The following is a 15,913-nucleotide window of genomic DNA, read 5'->3' as shown; positions in this document are numbered from 1 at the left end:
TGCTGCTTCTCCTTTGCCAAGTGCTGGATCCATATGGAAATTGCTGTCTTTGCTGGGAAGGTTTGTGTTTGACACCTGTCCCTAACTCTCCCCTTGGATCTGAAGGCAGAAATGGCTGCTTCTGAACGAATTTGCAGGGATAGGAAATGAGCTTCATTTGCATCGCAAAAATCCCGGTGTTTTACTGGGAAAAACCTGCATGAACACCCCAAATCCATTCAATTCAAAATTTGAGACAAGTTATTTTCCCAGCAGAGGGAAGATTGGAGGAATGGGATCCTTCCTCTTGCAGAAATTCCCACCAGGAACCTGCATCTTAATTCCCTTTTCTCCAACAGGAAACACAAAATCTGGAATGTCCACGACAAAATCATGGCCTGGGTAAGGATTTGAAGGATGTATTGATCCCTTCTGTGCTTTTAAATCAGGGAATCATGGAATGGCCTGGGTTGGAAGGGACCTTAAAGATCACGGAGCTCCAAATACCTGGCACTGGAAGGTTTTCCTGCTTCAAACATCAATCCCAGATTAAAAAATAAGAAAAGAAAGGGGAATTTAACTGTAGCCGCAAGTGACATGGAAAAGGGAAAATGACACATTTGATTCATTTTCTTACATAAAAGAGCTGCAGTCCTGAATGCTCTTCAAAATGAATCTGCAGGATCTTAATTTGTACTTCAGAAGCTGCACATGGCTCCTGTAATTGCTTGGTTCAAACTGAAAAAGCCTTTCCTGGTGAGTGTGAGGCCATGGCCAAAAATCCCATTTCTAAATCCTATTTCTCTGTAAAAAGCCCAGATTCCCTTGGAATTAGCTCAGGATTGTTTGTGGCACAGGAACATTTCTGGAGAAGCAGCAACATTTTCCCTGGGAAGGAAACAGGAGCTGTGCTGGGTCACTCCTGTGGCTGCTCTTGGGATGCTCCCAAGTGCAATTCCAAAGGTTTTTCCTCACCCCCATGCCCAGGGGCAGGCGAATCCCTTTGGATCTGCCAGGCACCGAGCCAGGAGAGGAGGAGACCCCTGGGAGCAGAGCTGCAGGTGAAGATCATCCCTTGAAAGGCATTTTTGCCCCAGCACAGATGCTGGCGTGACCCTGTTCCCCACTTTCCCCTGCTCCTGGTTCCCTTCCCAGCTCTCCTGCCAATGAACCGGAGCGGGCACAGATTCCCTGCTCCAGGCATTCCCACATGGAACACAGCCCCTTCCAGCCCTCCCCGGGGGGACACCTGTGTCCCCTGCAGGGACAGCTCTGGAACGAGTGGCAGCTTCTGGTGGCTCCAGCAAAAACTTCCTTACCTTCCAAAACACCCCGGCTCTGCACATTCCCATCTCCAGCTCAGCCAGGAACGAGCCAAGGAGATTTCTGTTCCTGTGGCTGCAAACACAGCAATCCCTCAGACTGGGAAAGGTTTAGCTGTGGGAAACAACCTGACCTGAAGGTGAGGGGAAAATAATGATGGAAAAGAACCCAAAGCTCCCCATTCTGCCCAGCTCCCAGTTTTCCCTGCCCGAGGCAGCTGTAACCCGAGCCAGAGGCAGCAGATGGAGCATTCAGGATATGCAGATTTTGCCTTTCTGTGGGAGCACGGAGAGGTGAGGAGCAGCATCGAATGTCCCTTCCATCAGGGTGGAAATGCCACTTGCAGGAATTATTGATGGAGCTGTGGGGCAGGCCCTGGATCTGCAGCATCCCCAGGAGCACTGGGATTGCAGGAACAGGACAGGAAGGCTCCAACCCCTTGGTTCTACACTCATCACACCCCAAACCTTCTCTTTTTGTTGAAGCAGCTCAGATTTGCTCTATTCCTGCAGGGTTTTTGCAGAGGAGATCCACTGGTTTTCCTGAGGAGCACCAGCTGCTGTGGCCATTAGGAAATGATGGGATGGCAGGGATAGAGGATGGGCAGGGCTCCCAAAGGAGGGGAAACCTGGCAATCTGCCATTGAGGGGACACCTCCTGCACATCCCCTAATTCCTGAGTTCTCCATGTTCCCAGGAAAGCCCTCCCTGGTCCCTCAGCTGATCATTCCCATGGTTAAGCTCCCCCTGCTCATATGGAACTACTGGGAAAGGTCTGGGCAGGCCAAAATCAACATCAGCTTTTTATTTCAGGAGAAAGATGACCTTCAAACACAACCAAATAATTTTTCTGGACACTTCCACGAAAGGATCATTCCATTCTCCAGAGAAATGGGCTCTCCTGTCCCTTCCCAACAGCAGGAAGTGCATCCTAAACCCAGCATCCATCACAGCTTTAGCTGGAATGCCACAGGAGCCTGCAGGTTTATCTCCAACCACAGTGACAAGTCTTGGTTCCTAATATAAAACAAGTTTTAATTCCTCACCCCACACAAGATTTTGGACACCAGAACATCAGATCTGTGTCACATCCAGCACCAAAGAGCCCCACAAGAGCCAGGGCAGCAGACCAAACTGGGTTTAAATTCACCCTTGCTTTGGTTTTTAATTTTGGTTTTGCCCTTTGGTTTTGTCTCTCTGAAGTTTGACAGAAATATATTCTTTGGAATACACAATAAATTCATCCTCCTTCACTCCTCAAAATAGTTCTCTGAAAAGGCAGGTGTAGAAAAATATTTATGAACTATGCAATAAAACAAAAAAAAAAAAAGCTTTGGCTTGCAAATCGGTGTGGGTTTGTTTTCCTGCTTCTCCCAGAAAATGCAGACCTGATTTACTCCCACCCGAGGCTTCCTGGCAGGGCTGTAGAGGCAAAGTGACTTCTCCAAGGCCATACAGACAGGTTGGATCTCCCAAAATCAAAAACGCAGGGTCCTCGGATCCAATTCCTGTCTTTTCCCCCACGGAATCTTAGGAAAGAGCCTGGGAAGAGATGTCAGTGTAAAACTCACCATTTAGAATCTTGTGTTCATCAATAAAATGTGGGTACTTTGCTTTAAATACACAATTTTATCCAGTTAATGGAGACACAGGAATTTGGATTTTTTTTCCTCTTCCTGCAGCACCCTGAGCCTTTCACTCCTTGATCCATTCCTTGCAGCCACATCCAGGCTGACTCGATGTCACACATCATCCCCAGGGAAATGGCAAATTCCAGCTTTCCTCCCCCAGAAACATCCCAGGCCCTGGATCAGCTCTCTCACCCTTGGGGGCTCCAGGTGAAGCCTAAAACCAGAACGAGCTGGACAGAGCAAGAGAGGGAAAACAGAGGAATGCGTCAACACCTGGAAAAACTTCAGGAACATCGAATTTTGGGGTGATTCTGTCACTTTTTCTCCGCGGCCTCCTGCCCTTTGGCTGCAGCCATGCGGAACTGCGGGACGTAGGGAACGGCGCCTTTAGGCTTGAGGCTGCCTTGGCTCAGCTCCGTGGCCCTGTTTGGGATGTGCTGGAGAAGCTCGTGCTCCGTGAGCAGGCCCGTGGCCCCGGGGGTGTCTGTCAGGCTGTCCCCGTGCCCTGTGTCCGTGGCTGCCACCCCCAGGTAGCACAGGCTGTGCTCGGCCTCCCCCAGAGGCCCCGAGAGCATCTCTGGGGACAGCAGGGACAGGGCCCTGTGCAGCAGCACTGCCCCTCTGCCCGCCTCCCAGGCGCCCCTGCAGAAGGCCCCCAGCACCCTGGGGTGCTGCCCAAGGAAGCAGCTCCCCAGGCAGCTCCCCGGGCAGGATTTTGGCCGGCGCAGCCCGCTGGAGGGACAGCTGCTGGCGTATCTGAGGCCTGTGGCGTATCTGAGGCCTGTGGCGTATCTGAGGCCACCCCGCGCCACGGCTGCTCCATGCTGGCAGCTCCTGCAGAAACTGCTGCTCTGGAAGGGGCTGCTGGAGCAGGCAGAGTCACATTCCGAGTCCTGGGGGGAGTCAGTTCCTAAAAAATCCCCTGGCTCCTCTTTTCCCAGGGTTTTGGTGATGCTGATGTCCTCCAGCACCATCTCTGCCTCCAGGAGAAGGGGCTCACACGACATTGGCTCGGGGTGCTTGGCAAAGAGATGCTCCAGAGTCTCAGGCTGGAAGAAAAGAGGGATTTTAAGGCTCATTTATTATGGAACAGCTTTATTTCACTCTCCAGGTTTTATGGATCAACACCAAAGGTCGCTCCCAGCAGCCTGGAATTTTGCCACATCGAGTTCACACATTGTTTTTTAAGAATTTATAGCTGAAAATCCTCTATGACAAAATTTCCTTGACTGATTTACCATTGATACATCAGCTGAAGGAACTTTCCCTGCTAGGATTGGATTATCCAGGTCAAATTCAGCCTTTCCATGGGATTTTTGGAGCATTCCCACCTGAGTAGCAGCTGCATGTTTGAACTGAGTGGAACTCCTCTGTTTGGGAGAAATGCAGGATTTACTACTCCTAATAAATGCAGATGTAAATTATCCACCAGGATGAACTGACAGCAGCACAAGAGCTCCAAAGGAAAATTCCCTTGTATTTCCTAATGAATTCAGGACAAAACAGATAAATCCAGTTTTTTGTGGATTAACAAATCATGTTTTACAGCAGGGAAGCTGCCAAAATAATGAGGAAAATGTCAAAATACTCAGAGTAGTGGGAAATCAGAGCAAAGAGTGAAACTCCTGGGCTCTACTCAGTCCAGACTCATTGTTGGTGACACCTGGGCCCTGAATTTGGAATTTTCCCACACAAATCCATCACCTTCCCACATCAAAATGAACAGGGAGCTTTTCAACAATGAAAATAACAATTTTTTTCCTCATACATGTGGTTTATCCCTTCAGGAGATGTTTGTGTCCCTTCCCCTCTCCATGGACACCACAGCAAACACAGATTAAACCCCTCCCAGCCAAGGCCAGGGCTGTTTTGGCAAAGGCCACCATCTGTCACCTATTAAAAAATCAGTTTATTATTTAACAGTTTATCACTAAAAGCAGGTATTTCATGTCCAATGTATAATCCAGAGGCCTGGGGAATGGGAACCCTGGATGGAGCCAGAGGGGGGAACGGGGCTGGATTTCCACTGGAGACGGAGCCGGAACAAAAGCCCCAAGTGGAGGGAGCAGCAGCCACAGGGAAATACAAACCTGCTGGAAATTAACTCCTTGTGCCCACGAGCAGTTCTTGGGGTTGGGAACATCCTCCCAGAGCAGCTTCTTCATCCTGAAACGTCAGGGAAACGCTGGGGTTGGTGCAGTTCCCATTCTGCAGGGAAGGAATCTCTGCCATTTCATTTATCCCCAGCACTGGGGCCATGCAATAACCCATGGAGAAATGAGAAATGGCCCAAATTTAACCCAAACCATAAAGAAGGTTTGGGTAGAGAAGATTTTGGATACAAGGAACAAGCAGCTGGATTTTGGATAAGAGGAACAAGGAGCTGGATTTTGGATAACAGGAACAAGAGCTGGATTTTGGATAAGAGGAACAAGGAGCTGGATTTTGGATAATAGGAACAAGAGCTGGATTTTGGACAACAGGAACAAGAGCTGGATTTTGGATAAGAGGAACAAGCAGCTGGATTTTGGATAACAGGAACAAGAGCTGGATTTTGGACAACAGGAACAAGGAGCTGGATTTTGGATAAGAGGAACAAGAGCTGGATTTTGGATAGCAGGAACAAGGAGCTGGATTTTAGATAAGAGGAACAAGGAGCTGGATTTTGGATAACAGGAACAAGGAGCTGGATTTTGGATAACAGGAGTAAGCAGCTGGATTTTGGATAACAGGAACAAGAGCTGGATTTTAGATAACAGGAACAAGAGCTGGATTTTGGATAACAGGAACAAGGAGCTGGATTTTGGATAACAGGAACAAGAGCTGGATTTTGGATAACAGGAACAAGGAGCTGGATTTTGGATAACAGGAACAAGGAGCTGGATTTTGGATAACAGGAACAAGAGCTGGATTTTGGATAGCAGGAACAAGAGCTGGATTTTGGATAACAGGAACAAGAGCTGGATTTTGGATAATAGGAACAAGAGCTGGATTTTGGATAACAGGAACAAGAGCTGGATTTTGGATAATAGGAACAAGAGCTGGATTTTGGATAACAGGATCAAACATTGGATTTTGGATAACAGGAACAAGGAGCTGGATTTTGGATAACAGGAACAAGAGCTGGATTTTGGATAGCAGGAACAAGAGCTGGATTTTGGATAAGAGGAACAAGGAGCTGGATTTTGGATAACAGGAACAAGAGCTGGATTTTGGATAGCAGGAACAAGGAGCTGGATTTTGGATAACAGGAACAAGAGCTGGATTTTGGATAACAGGAACAAGGAGCTGGATTTTGGATAAGAGGAACAAGAGCTGGATTTTGGATAACAGGAACAAGGAGCTGGATTTTGGATAGCAGGAACAAGGAGCTGGATTTTGGATAAGAGGAACAAGAGCTGGATTTTGGATAAGAGGAACAAGAGCTGGATTTTGGATAACAGGAACAAGAGCTGGATTTTGGATAGCAGGAACAAGGAGCTGGATTTTGGATAACAGGAACAAGGAGCTGGATTTTGGACAACAGGAAGAAGAGCTGGATTTTGGATAAGAGGAACAAGGAGCTGGATTTTGGATAGCAGGAACAAGGAGCTGGATTTTGGATAACAGGAACAAGAGCTGGATTTTGGATAGCAGGAACAAGAGCTGGATTTTGGATAACAGGAACAAGGAGCTGGATTTTGGATAGCAGGAACAAGGAGCTGGATTTTGGATAACAGGAACAAGGAGCTGGATTTTGGATAGCAGGAACAAGAGCTGAATTTTGGATAACAGGAAAAAACAGCTGGATTTTGGATAAGAGGAACAAGAGCTGGATTTTGGATAAGAGGAACAAGAGCTGGATTTTGGATAACAGGAACAAGGAGCTGGATTTTGGATAACAGGAACAAGAGCTGGATTTTGGATAACAGGAACAAGAGCTGGATTTTGGATAGCAGGAACAAGAGCTGGATTTTGGATAACAGGAACAAGGAGCTGGATTTTGGATAACAGGAACAAGCAGCTGGATTTTGGATAACAGGAACAAGGAACTGGATTTTGGATAACAGGAACAAGAGCTGGATTTTGGATAACAGGAACAAGAGCTGGATTTTGGATAAGAGGAACAAGGAGCTGGATTTTGGATAATAGGAGCAAGAGCTGGATTTTGGATAAGAGGAACAAGCAGCTGGATTTTGGACAACAGGAACAAGAGCTGGATTTTGGATAAGAGGAACAAGCAGCTGGATTTTGGATAACAGGAACAAGAGCTGGATTTTGGACAACAGGAACAAGCAGCTGGATTTTGGATAGCAGGAACAAGGAGCTGGATTTTGGATAAGAGGAACAAGGAGCTGGATTTTGGACAACAGGAACAAGAGCTGGATTTTGGATAACAGGAACAAGGAGCTGGATTTTGGACAACAGGAACAAGAGCTGGATTTTGGATAGCAGGAACAAGGAGCTGGATTTTGGATAACAGGAACAAGGTACCTTTGGTGTGAAAGCAGCAATGCTCCCAGCAGCAGAACTGAGGTGGAGAAAACAATGGGCAGAACCACGTGGAGGCTGCCAGAATTCCCAGTTTCAAATCCCCCTGGAAATAAAGGAGTTCAGCTATTAATGCAGCAAAGTGATTTGTCTGGGAGCAAATGGTTGGCAACAGGGAAATAACAAACAGTAGAAACAACAGCTTAGATGGGGAAATAACCTTGAGCAACAGTTTTATTGCACATGGACAAACCTTTCCCTTGGGAATAAACAGACAAAAAGGAATTATTTAAATAGGAGTTTAATCCCTCACTCAGCTCAGCCCACAGAGGGTTTTCAAATTAAAGCTGTTCACTGTTTGTAGGTACACCACAGTGACTTTATTACTAGTTAGGGTTTTTTTTTTCAGAAAAGAGAGATTTTACACTTAAAGTTCACTTTTACTTCATAAAAAACAGGGGGAAAGCCCCTGACAGTCACCTTGGGCAAACTGATCCGTGGCTCTGGCCTTGCCAACTCCTCCAGCAAACACAGGGTAGAGGCTGAACTGGTACTTCTCAATCAGGATAAAGTGATCTGCAAAGAGAAACCAGCCTTTGGAACCCACTGCCATCAGCTTCTAAACAATTCCCTCCAGAGAGGCTCTGGGCACAGATCAGAGCTCAGATCAGCCCAGAGAGGGCAATAATGGACCCATCTTTTACAGATCCCCCCTTCAAAATCCCAAGATTCAAGCCATTAATCCAGCATTATTCTGTCATGGAATTAACACCTTATGGAGCTCCTGGGATAATTCCCAGGAGTAAAGTCAAAATGCAAAGGAAATGCAGATATTCATTTGAATAATTAGCTGGTGTGTTCAGTATTCCAGAACTAATTTTATTGTAGTGCCACAAAATGAACTCACTCCAGAGCTTAAACTGATTATTAATGCAACAGGCAATCCTCTAATGAGCATCACAATTTGGTTTATTGGTCAATAAAAGTGATTAGAAACACAGAAGGGAAAAAAGGGCTCAGAGCTCAGAAATTCCACATTTTTCAGTTCCACACCAATTAACAGCACAAATTATATTTTCAAGCACACACTCACCATAAATGAAATATTTCCTGAGGTCTGGAGGAACTCGCAGCCATTTCACCTGCTCCTCTTTGTTCAGGTTCCTCCACTCAATCACAAAGGATTTTATCCCAGGGGTTTGGGGGGAGAGGCTCCAAACCACAACCACACAGGTGCTGTTCACCAGGTAAGCACTCAGGGACTGCACAGCATCCACTGGGGAAACAGGGAAAGCACCTGGGATCCACATCCCACCAAAAGTGTCACCACTTTATCACTTTAATTGTCCTCTGTATCATAAAGCCACAGCAGCAGAGAGGTTTTTTCTTCAAGCCACCAAAAATGTGGGTTACACTAAAGCAGTCCCAAGCACAAACAGATCAAGTTTATATCATAGACATCAAATATCCCAATTCTCACCTGCAATTCCTTAATTATCCTTAACCAAAAATTAAAAACTCCTGAAATCTCGGGAATAAATTAGCAGAGTGCAGCCAAATCCAGGGATTTCTGCTCAGGAAGTGGAGCAGGAATTGCTGCTCAGGAAGTCTGAGGGCTCTGTACCCTGGCAGCCCAAAACACGACCACATCTCATTTTGGAGACAACAAAACATTCCCCAGCCGGAATGTTGGGTGCTCCCAAAACAAAGGAGATGAAAGATCAGTTCTCCAGCAGGATTTTCTTTTTCTTTGATTTATTACTTTATATTTAATTAGTGAAGTGCGACAACTTTTTTCCCAACCTTTATGAAAATCACAGGATTTTCATAAAGGAAATCTGAGTTTTCTAACAGCTCAGTTGGTGCTGAAGGTATCCCCATAAAACATTCCTTATTCCAACAGAGGGAATTTTATCCCAAAAGAAAGCTTTTCCCACAAACATCACCAGGATTCCTGGCATTTCCCACATCCCATTCCTTGCTGCCCTTACCTGTGCTCATTTGCTGGGACAGAGTCAAATTGGAATTAATTGCAGAGATTCCAAGTGAATTCATGGCCAGGATGGTGACGGTGTGGGTGGGCTCCATCCATGGGAATGTCCAGCTGGTGCCATGATCCACAAATTCCTCCCAGGGGGGGCTCCCTGGGCTCTGGTGCTTTATGATGTACCTGCTCACGCTGCACAAGGAGTCATTCTGCATCAGGGGCTGCAGCAATTAATTCATGGGCATTAATTCCTGAGTTCCGTCCTGATTCCCAGAGCAAAGGTTGTTTGGGCAGCTCCAATTATAAGCAAACGGGATCCAATAATAAAATATAAATAATAATAAAACAGGACCCTGAATGGTCCTGGCTCCTGTTTTTTATCCAAGGACCTTGGGCAAACTGATCCGTGGCTCTGGCTTTGCCAACTCCATTTTGGAGTCCTTTTAAAGGCTTCATTTCCCTCTCTGAGAACTGACTCTCATCCCTCTCTTCCCAGCAAAGGGAAGTGAAGGACAAGGAGAGCCAAACTTTCAGATTCCCACAACAATTCCCTGTTTTGCACATTTTTCAGGGTTCAAACCCCAGAGCAGCACATGAGCAAACAGGAATGGGCACTGAGGAATTTTTTCCTGTCCTGCATTACCATTTTAAGGCAAAGAAGGCAAAACCACCTCCCATTTTATCCCAGATTTCCCACCAGAACTCACCTCTTGCCTCTAGGATGAGCCAAGCAATTGTCAGGAGCACAAAAAAAGGCAAATCCCGATTCCCACAGGCCTCATGTGCCTGTCAGACTCCCCTCCTGACAACCCCACCTGCTTTTAGGATCGCAGGGAAAGCCCCAAACTCAGCTGCTCCCACCTTCCACAGGAGCGTGACATTCCTCTGCTTCCCGGCTGGATCCTCAGAAACCGCCCGCCAGAACTCCGGGCCTCGCAAGGGAGCTGCAAAACACCCATTTGGGATTTCTTTTATCGTTCTTTCCTATTCTGTTCTTAGCCATTTATCCTTTCTTCTATTCTTTTAGCATAGCTTTAATGTAATATATATCATAAAATAATCCTTTATTCTATTCTTTCTTATCATTTTGCTATTCTGTTCTTAGCCATTTATCCTTTCTTCTATTCTTTTAGCATAGTTTTAATGTAATATATATCATAAAATAATCCTTTATTCTATTCTTTCTTATCGTTCTTTCCTATTCTATTCTTAGCCATTTATCCTCTCTTCTATTCTTTTAGCATAGTTTTAATATAATATATATCATAAAATAATCCTTTATTTTTGTTATTCTTTATTCTATTCTTTATCATTCTTTCCTATTCTATTCTTAGCCATTTATCCTCTCTTCTATTCTTTTAGCATAGTTTTAATGTAATATATATCATAAAATAGTCCTTTATTCTATTGTTGTTATTCTTTATTCTATTCTTTGTTATCATTCTTTCCTATTCTGTTCTTAGCCATTTATCCTCTCTTCTATTCTTTTAGCATAGTTTTAATGTAATATATATCATAAAATAATCCTTTATTTTTGTCATTCTTTATTCTATTCTTTCTTATCATTTTGCTATTCTGTTCTTAGCCATTTATCCTTTCTTCTATTCTTCTAGCATAGTTTTAATGTAATATATATCATAAAATAATCCTTTATTTTTGTCATTCTTTATTCTATTCTTTCTTATCGTTCTTTCCTATTCTATTCTTAGCCATTTATCCTGTCTTCCATTCTTTTAGCATAGTTTAATGTAATATATATAATAAAATAAATGATAAATATATATAATAAAATAATCCTTTATTTTTGTTATTCTTTATATTCTTTATTTTTTATTCTTCTGTTCTTTTAGCATAGTTTTAATGTAATATATGTAATAAAATAATCCTTTATTCTATTCTTTCTTACCATTCTTTCCTATTCTGTTCTTAGCCATTTATCCTTTCTTCTATTCTTTTAGCATAGCTTTAATGTAATATATATAATAAAATAATCCTTTATTCTATTCTTTCTTGTTATTCTTTATTCTATTATTTCTTATCATTTTGCTATTCTGTTCTTAGCCATTTATCCTTTCTTCTATTCTTTTAGCATAGTTTTAATGTAATATATGTAATAAAAAAATCCTTTATTTTTGTTATTCTTTATTCTATTCTTTGTTATCATTTTGCTATTCTGTTCTTAGCCATTTATCCTCTCTTCTATTCTTTTAGCATAGTTTTAATGTAATATATATCATAAAATAATCCTTTATTCTATTCTTTCTTACCATTCTTTCCTATTCTATTCTTAGCCATTTATCCTTTCTTCTATTCTTTTAGCATAGTTTTAATGTAATATATATAATAAAATAATCCTTTATTCTATTCTTTCTTATCATTCTTTCCTATTCTGTTCTTAGCCACTTATTCTTTCTTCTATTCTTAGCATATTTTTATTTGTAATATATATCATAAAATAATCCTTTATTCTATTGTTGTTATTCTTTATTCTATTTTTTCTTATCATTCTTTCCTGTTCTATTCTTAGCCATCTATCCTTTCTTCTATTCTTTTAGCATAGTTTCAATGTAATATACATCATAAAATAATCCCTTATTCTCTTCTTTATTCTATTCTTTCTTATCATTTTGCTATTCTGTTCTTAGCCATTTATCCTTTCTTCTATTCTTTTAGCATAGTTTTAATGTAATATATATAATAAAATAAATGATAAATATATATAATAAAATAATCCTTTATTTTTGTTATTCTTTATATTCTTTATTTTTTATTCTTCTATTCTTTTAGCATAGTTTTAATGTAATATATGTAATAAAATAATCCTTTATTCTATTCTTTCTTACCATTCTTTCCTATTCTATTCTTAGCCATTTATCCTTTCTTCTATTCTTTTAGCATAGTTTTAATGTAATATATGTAATAAATTCCATATATTAATGTCACAGCTGAGCGTGGCACGTGCCAGCACCTGGGCACATCCCTGGAGCACAGACCTCTGATGTCCTGGACCAGGCTCCGGGCTGCTCTGCTCCAGTGGCTCCAGTAGCCGGATCCCTGCAGCTCCCGGCAGCGCACCTGCACCTCGTACTGCACACAGGGCTGCGGCACCGGGGCCGCCGCCCAGCCGCCCGCGGGCACGGGCACCTCGTACAGCTGGGAGAGGGAAAACAGCCACGGTCAGGGCATAGGGGTATTGGAATAAGAATCCCAATATAACCAGTTAGATGGTGCCTGGGCCAGTGTGACCCTCGCTGCTGGGCCAAAGGCAGCACTGTGGTGTTTTACCCCAGAGATACCTTGGCTGAGAGTGCAGCGGGGCACAAGACGCAAGTCCAGGCTTGTCAGGACTCCGTTTACCTCAGGAGAGAGAGCTTCTGGCGATGGTGAAGAGAAGGAAGGAGTGGATTCTGCCAGAGGGTTATATCCAGATGTTTATTCCATGGGTGCAGAGGTCTGCACTGGGACAATTCCTCCAACAGAATGAGGCCGCATGGTCTCATTAACATTTTAAGCTCAGGGCAGGGGAAGGGGAGGGGACAGGTGAGCCACCAAGCAGGTGAAGGGGCAGGGTCTCAAGGGACTGGGGACACCTATACGGGCCAATGTCCCCCAGGCCTGAGGGACCAATCACACGATGCCTTGCTGGTATGTTAGCCTGATTGCCAGGGTATTGGAATATGAATCCCAATATAACCAGTTAGATGGTGCCTGGGTCAGTGTGACCCTCGCTGCTGGGCCAAAGGCAGCACTGTGGTGCTTTACCCCAGAGATACCTTGGCGGAGAGTGCAGCGGGGCAAGTCCAGGCTTGTCAGGACTCCGTTTACCTCAGGAGAGAGAGCTTCTGGCGATGGTGAAGAGAAGGAAGGAGTGGATTCTGCCAGAGGGTTATATCCAGATGTTTATTCCATGGGTGCAGAGGTCTGCACTGGGACAATTCCTCCAACAGAATGAGGCCGCATGGTCTCATTAACATTTTAAGCTCAGGGCAGGGGAAGGGGAGGGGACAGGTGAGCCACCAACCAGGTGAAGGGGCAGGGTCTCAAGGGACTAGGGACACCTATACGGGCCAATGTCCCCCAGGCCTGAGGGACCAATCACACGACGCCTTGCTGGTATGTCAGCCTGATTGACAGGGCACACTCAGCGAGGGGCGAGGGGGAAGGGAGAAGGTAAAACAGGACATTGCAACACACCACAACATAGGGGTGCTCGGGCAGCTCTGGGAGAGGGTTCACTGAGCACAAAGGGGTGTGTGAGAGTGTTTGCTGGGGCCCGAGGATGAGGGAAGAGACGAGGGTCTGACTCCGTGGCTCAGAAGGCTGATTTATTATTTTATGATATATATTACATTAAAACTATGCTAAAAGAATAGAAGAGAGGATAAATGGCTAAGAATAGAATAGGAAAGAATGATAAAGAATAGAATAAAGAATAGAATAAAGGATTATTTTATGATATATAATTATGCTAAAAGAATAGAAGAAAGGATAAATGGCTAAGAATAGAATAGGAAAGAATGATAAAGAATAGAATAAAGAATAACAAAAATAAAGGATTATTTTATTACATATATTACATTAAAACTATGCTAAAAGAATAGAAGAAAGGATAAATGGCTAAGAATAGAATAGGAAAGAATGGTAACAAAGAATAGAATAAAGGATTATTTTATGATATATATTACATTAAAACTATGCTAAAAGAATAGAAGAAAGGATAAATGGCTAAGAATAGAATAGGAAAGAATGATAAAGAATAGAATAAAGAATAACAAAAATAAAGGATTATTTTATGATATATATTACATTAAAGCTATGCTAAAAGAATAGAAGAAAGAATAAATGGCTAAGAATAGAATAGGAAAGAATGATAACAAAGAATAGAATAAAGAAGAGAATAAAGGATTATTTTATTATATATATTACATTAAAACTATGCTAAAAGAATAGAAGAAAGGATAAATGGCTAAAGAATAAAGAATAACAAAAATAAAGGATTATTTTATGATATATATTACATTAAAACTATGCTAAAAGAATAGAAGAAAGGATAAATGGCTAAGAATAGAATAGGAAAGAATGATAACAAAGGTTTGTGGCTCAGCTCTCTGTCCGAGCCAGCTGACTGTGATTGGCCATTAATTAGAAACAACCCCATGAGACCAATCCCAGATGCACCTGTTGCATCCCACAGCAGCAGATAACCATTGTCTGCATTTTGTTCCTGAGGCCTCTCAGCTTCTCAGGAGGAAAAATCCTAAGGAAAGGATTTTTCACAAAAGATGTCTGTGACACAAGAGTCAAAATTCCTGAAAATGAACCCCGTGAGGAAGCGGGATTGTGAGGAAAATTCCTTTGTGGACACTGCAACTTCTTTTGCATTTTGTGATTTTCCCCCGTGGATAAACCCCACAAAAACCATCTCCACAGTGCAGCAGCGCGGTGCCCGCTGCTCCAGGCCAGATGGAACAGACGTACCTGCCATGGAAGCTCCTCCCTGCCCCCTGGCCTCCAGCGGATCTGGAATGTCAGCTCCCTGCTGGCAAACACAGGCGGGGCCCAGCTCACGTTCAGCAGCCCCGTGCTCCTGGTCACTTCTGCTCCCACGCTGGAAGGGGGCAGAGGCCTCACTGGGAAATGGAAAAATGAAATAATTACTGCAAAGTCTGCACTGGCACTGCCCAATAGATCCAACCATGGATGGCTTCTCCTTGTGCTGAGGGTGGTGGGTAACGCAAGGCTCTGCTGCTCCAGGGAAAGCAGGACTGGAAACACAGAACCCACGGGAATGTTTCCATTTTCACTTAAAGCACAACAGATTCTTTTGTATTTCTTCCGTAGAGGGAATAACAGGCAGAAGTGGATGTTTCATTTAAAACCCTGTATGGAAATAACATTTAAACCAATTTTTCTTTAAGGTAATATCAAACCCACTGGCACTGCCCAATAGATCCAACCATGGATGGCTTCTCCTTGTGCTGAGGGTGGTGGGTAACGCAAGGCTCTGCTGCTCCAGGGAAAGCAGGACTGGAAACACAGAACCCATGGGAATGTTTCCATTTTCACTTAAAGCACAACAGATTCTTTTGTATTTCTTCTGTAGAGGGAATAACAGGCAGAAGTGGATGTTTCATTTAAAACCCTGTACGGAAATAACATTTAAACCAATTTTTCTTTAAGGTAATATCAAACCCACTGGCACTGCCCAATAGATCCAACCATGGATGGCTTCTCCTTGTGCTGAGGGTGGTGGGTAACACAAGGTTCTGCTGCTCCAGGGAAAGCAGGACTGGAAACACAGAACCCATGGGAATGTTTCCAGGTATTTCATTTTCACTTAAAGCACAACAGATTCTTTTGTATTTCTTCCGTAGAGGGAATAACAGGCAGAAGTGGATGTTTCATTTAAAACCCTGTACGGAAATAACATTTAAACCAATTTTTCTTTAAGGTAATATCAAACCCTCATGTTTTTATTGAAAACCTGTGGGAAAATTCTTTCCCTACACCACTTAAAAATTCAG

General features: G+C 43.3%; 1 protein-coding gene across 2 annotated transcripts in view; it reads right to left on the bottom strand.

Annotated features, from left to right (window-relative positions):
• Positions 1 to 2,291: 2,291 nt before the first annotated feature.
• Positions 2,292 to 15,913, bottom strand: part of LEPR (leptin receptor) — a 40,035-nt gene continuing 26,413 nt past the window's right edge. For both annotated transcript variants that reach the window (XM_064720095.1, XM_064720096.1), the window contains exons 11-19: positions 14,868 to 15,019; positions 12,383 to 12,542; positions 10,251 to 10,333; positions 9,394 to 9,610; positions 8,496 to 8,678; positions 7,883 to 7,978; positions 7,406 to 7,508; positions 5,023 to 5,098; positions 2,292 to 3,981 (exon numbers count right to left, since the gene is read on the bottom strand). In XM_064720095.1, coding sequence (XP_064576165.1) covers positions 3,247 to 3,981; positions 5,023 to 5,098; positions 7,406 to 7,508; positions 7,883 to 7,978; positions 8,496 to 8,678; positions 9,394 to 9,610; positions 10,251 to 10,333; positions 12,383 to 12,542; positions 14,868 to 15,019 — 1,805 coding nt within the window. In that variant the 3' untranslated portion in view covers positions 2,292 to 3,246. The remainder of the gene's footprint in view (positions 3,982 to 5,022; positions 5,099 to 7,405; positions 7,509 to 7,882; positions 7,979 to 8,495; positions 8,679 to 9,393; positions 9,611 to 10,250; positions 10,334 to 12,382; positions 12,543 to 14,867; positions 15,020 to 15,913) is intronic.

This window comes from Zonotrichia leucophrys, chromosome 8, assembly GCF_028769735.1.
Source record: "Zonotrichia leucophrys gambelii isolate GWCS_2022_RI chromosome 8, RI_Zleu_2.0, whole genome shotgun sequence".
NCBI classification, from domain to species: Eukaryota; Metazoa; Chordata; class Aves; order Passeriformes; family Passerellidae; genus Zonotrichia; species Zonotrichia leucophrys.
Note: the sequence above shows the minus strand (reverse complement) of the source record. Positions and strands in the feature narration are given on the sequence as shown.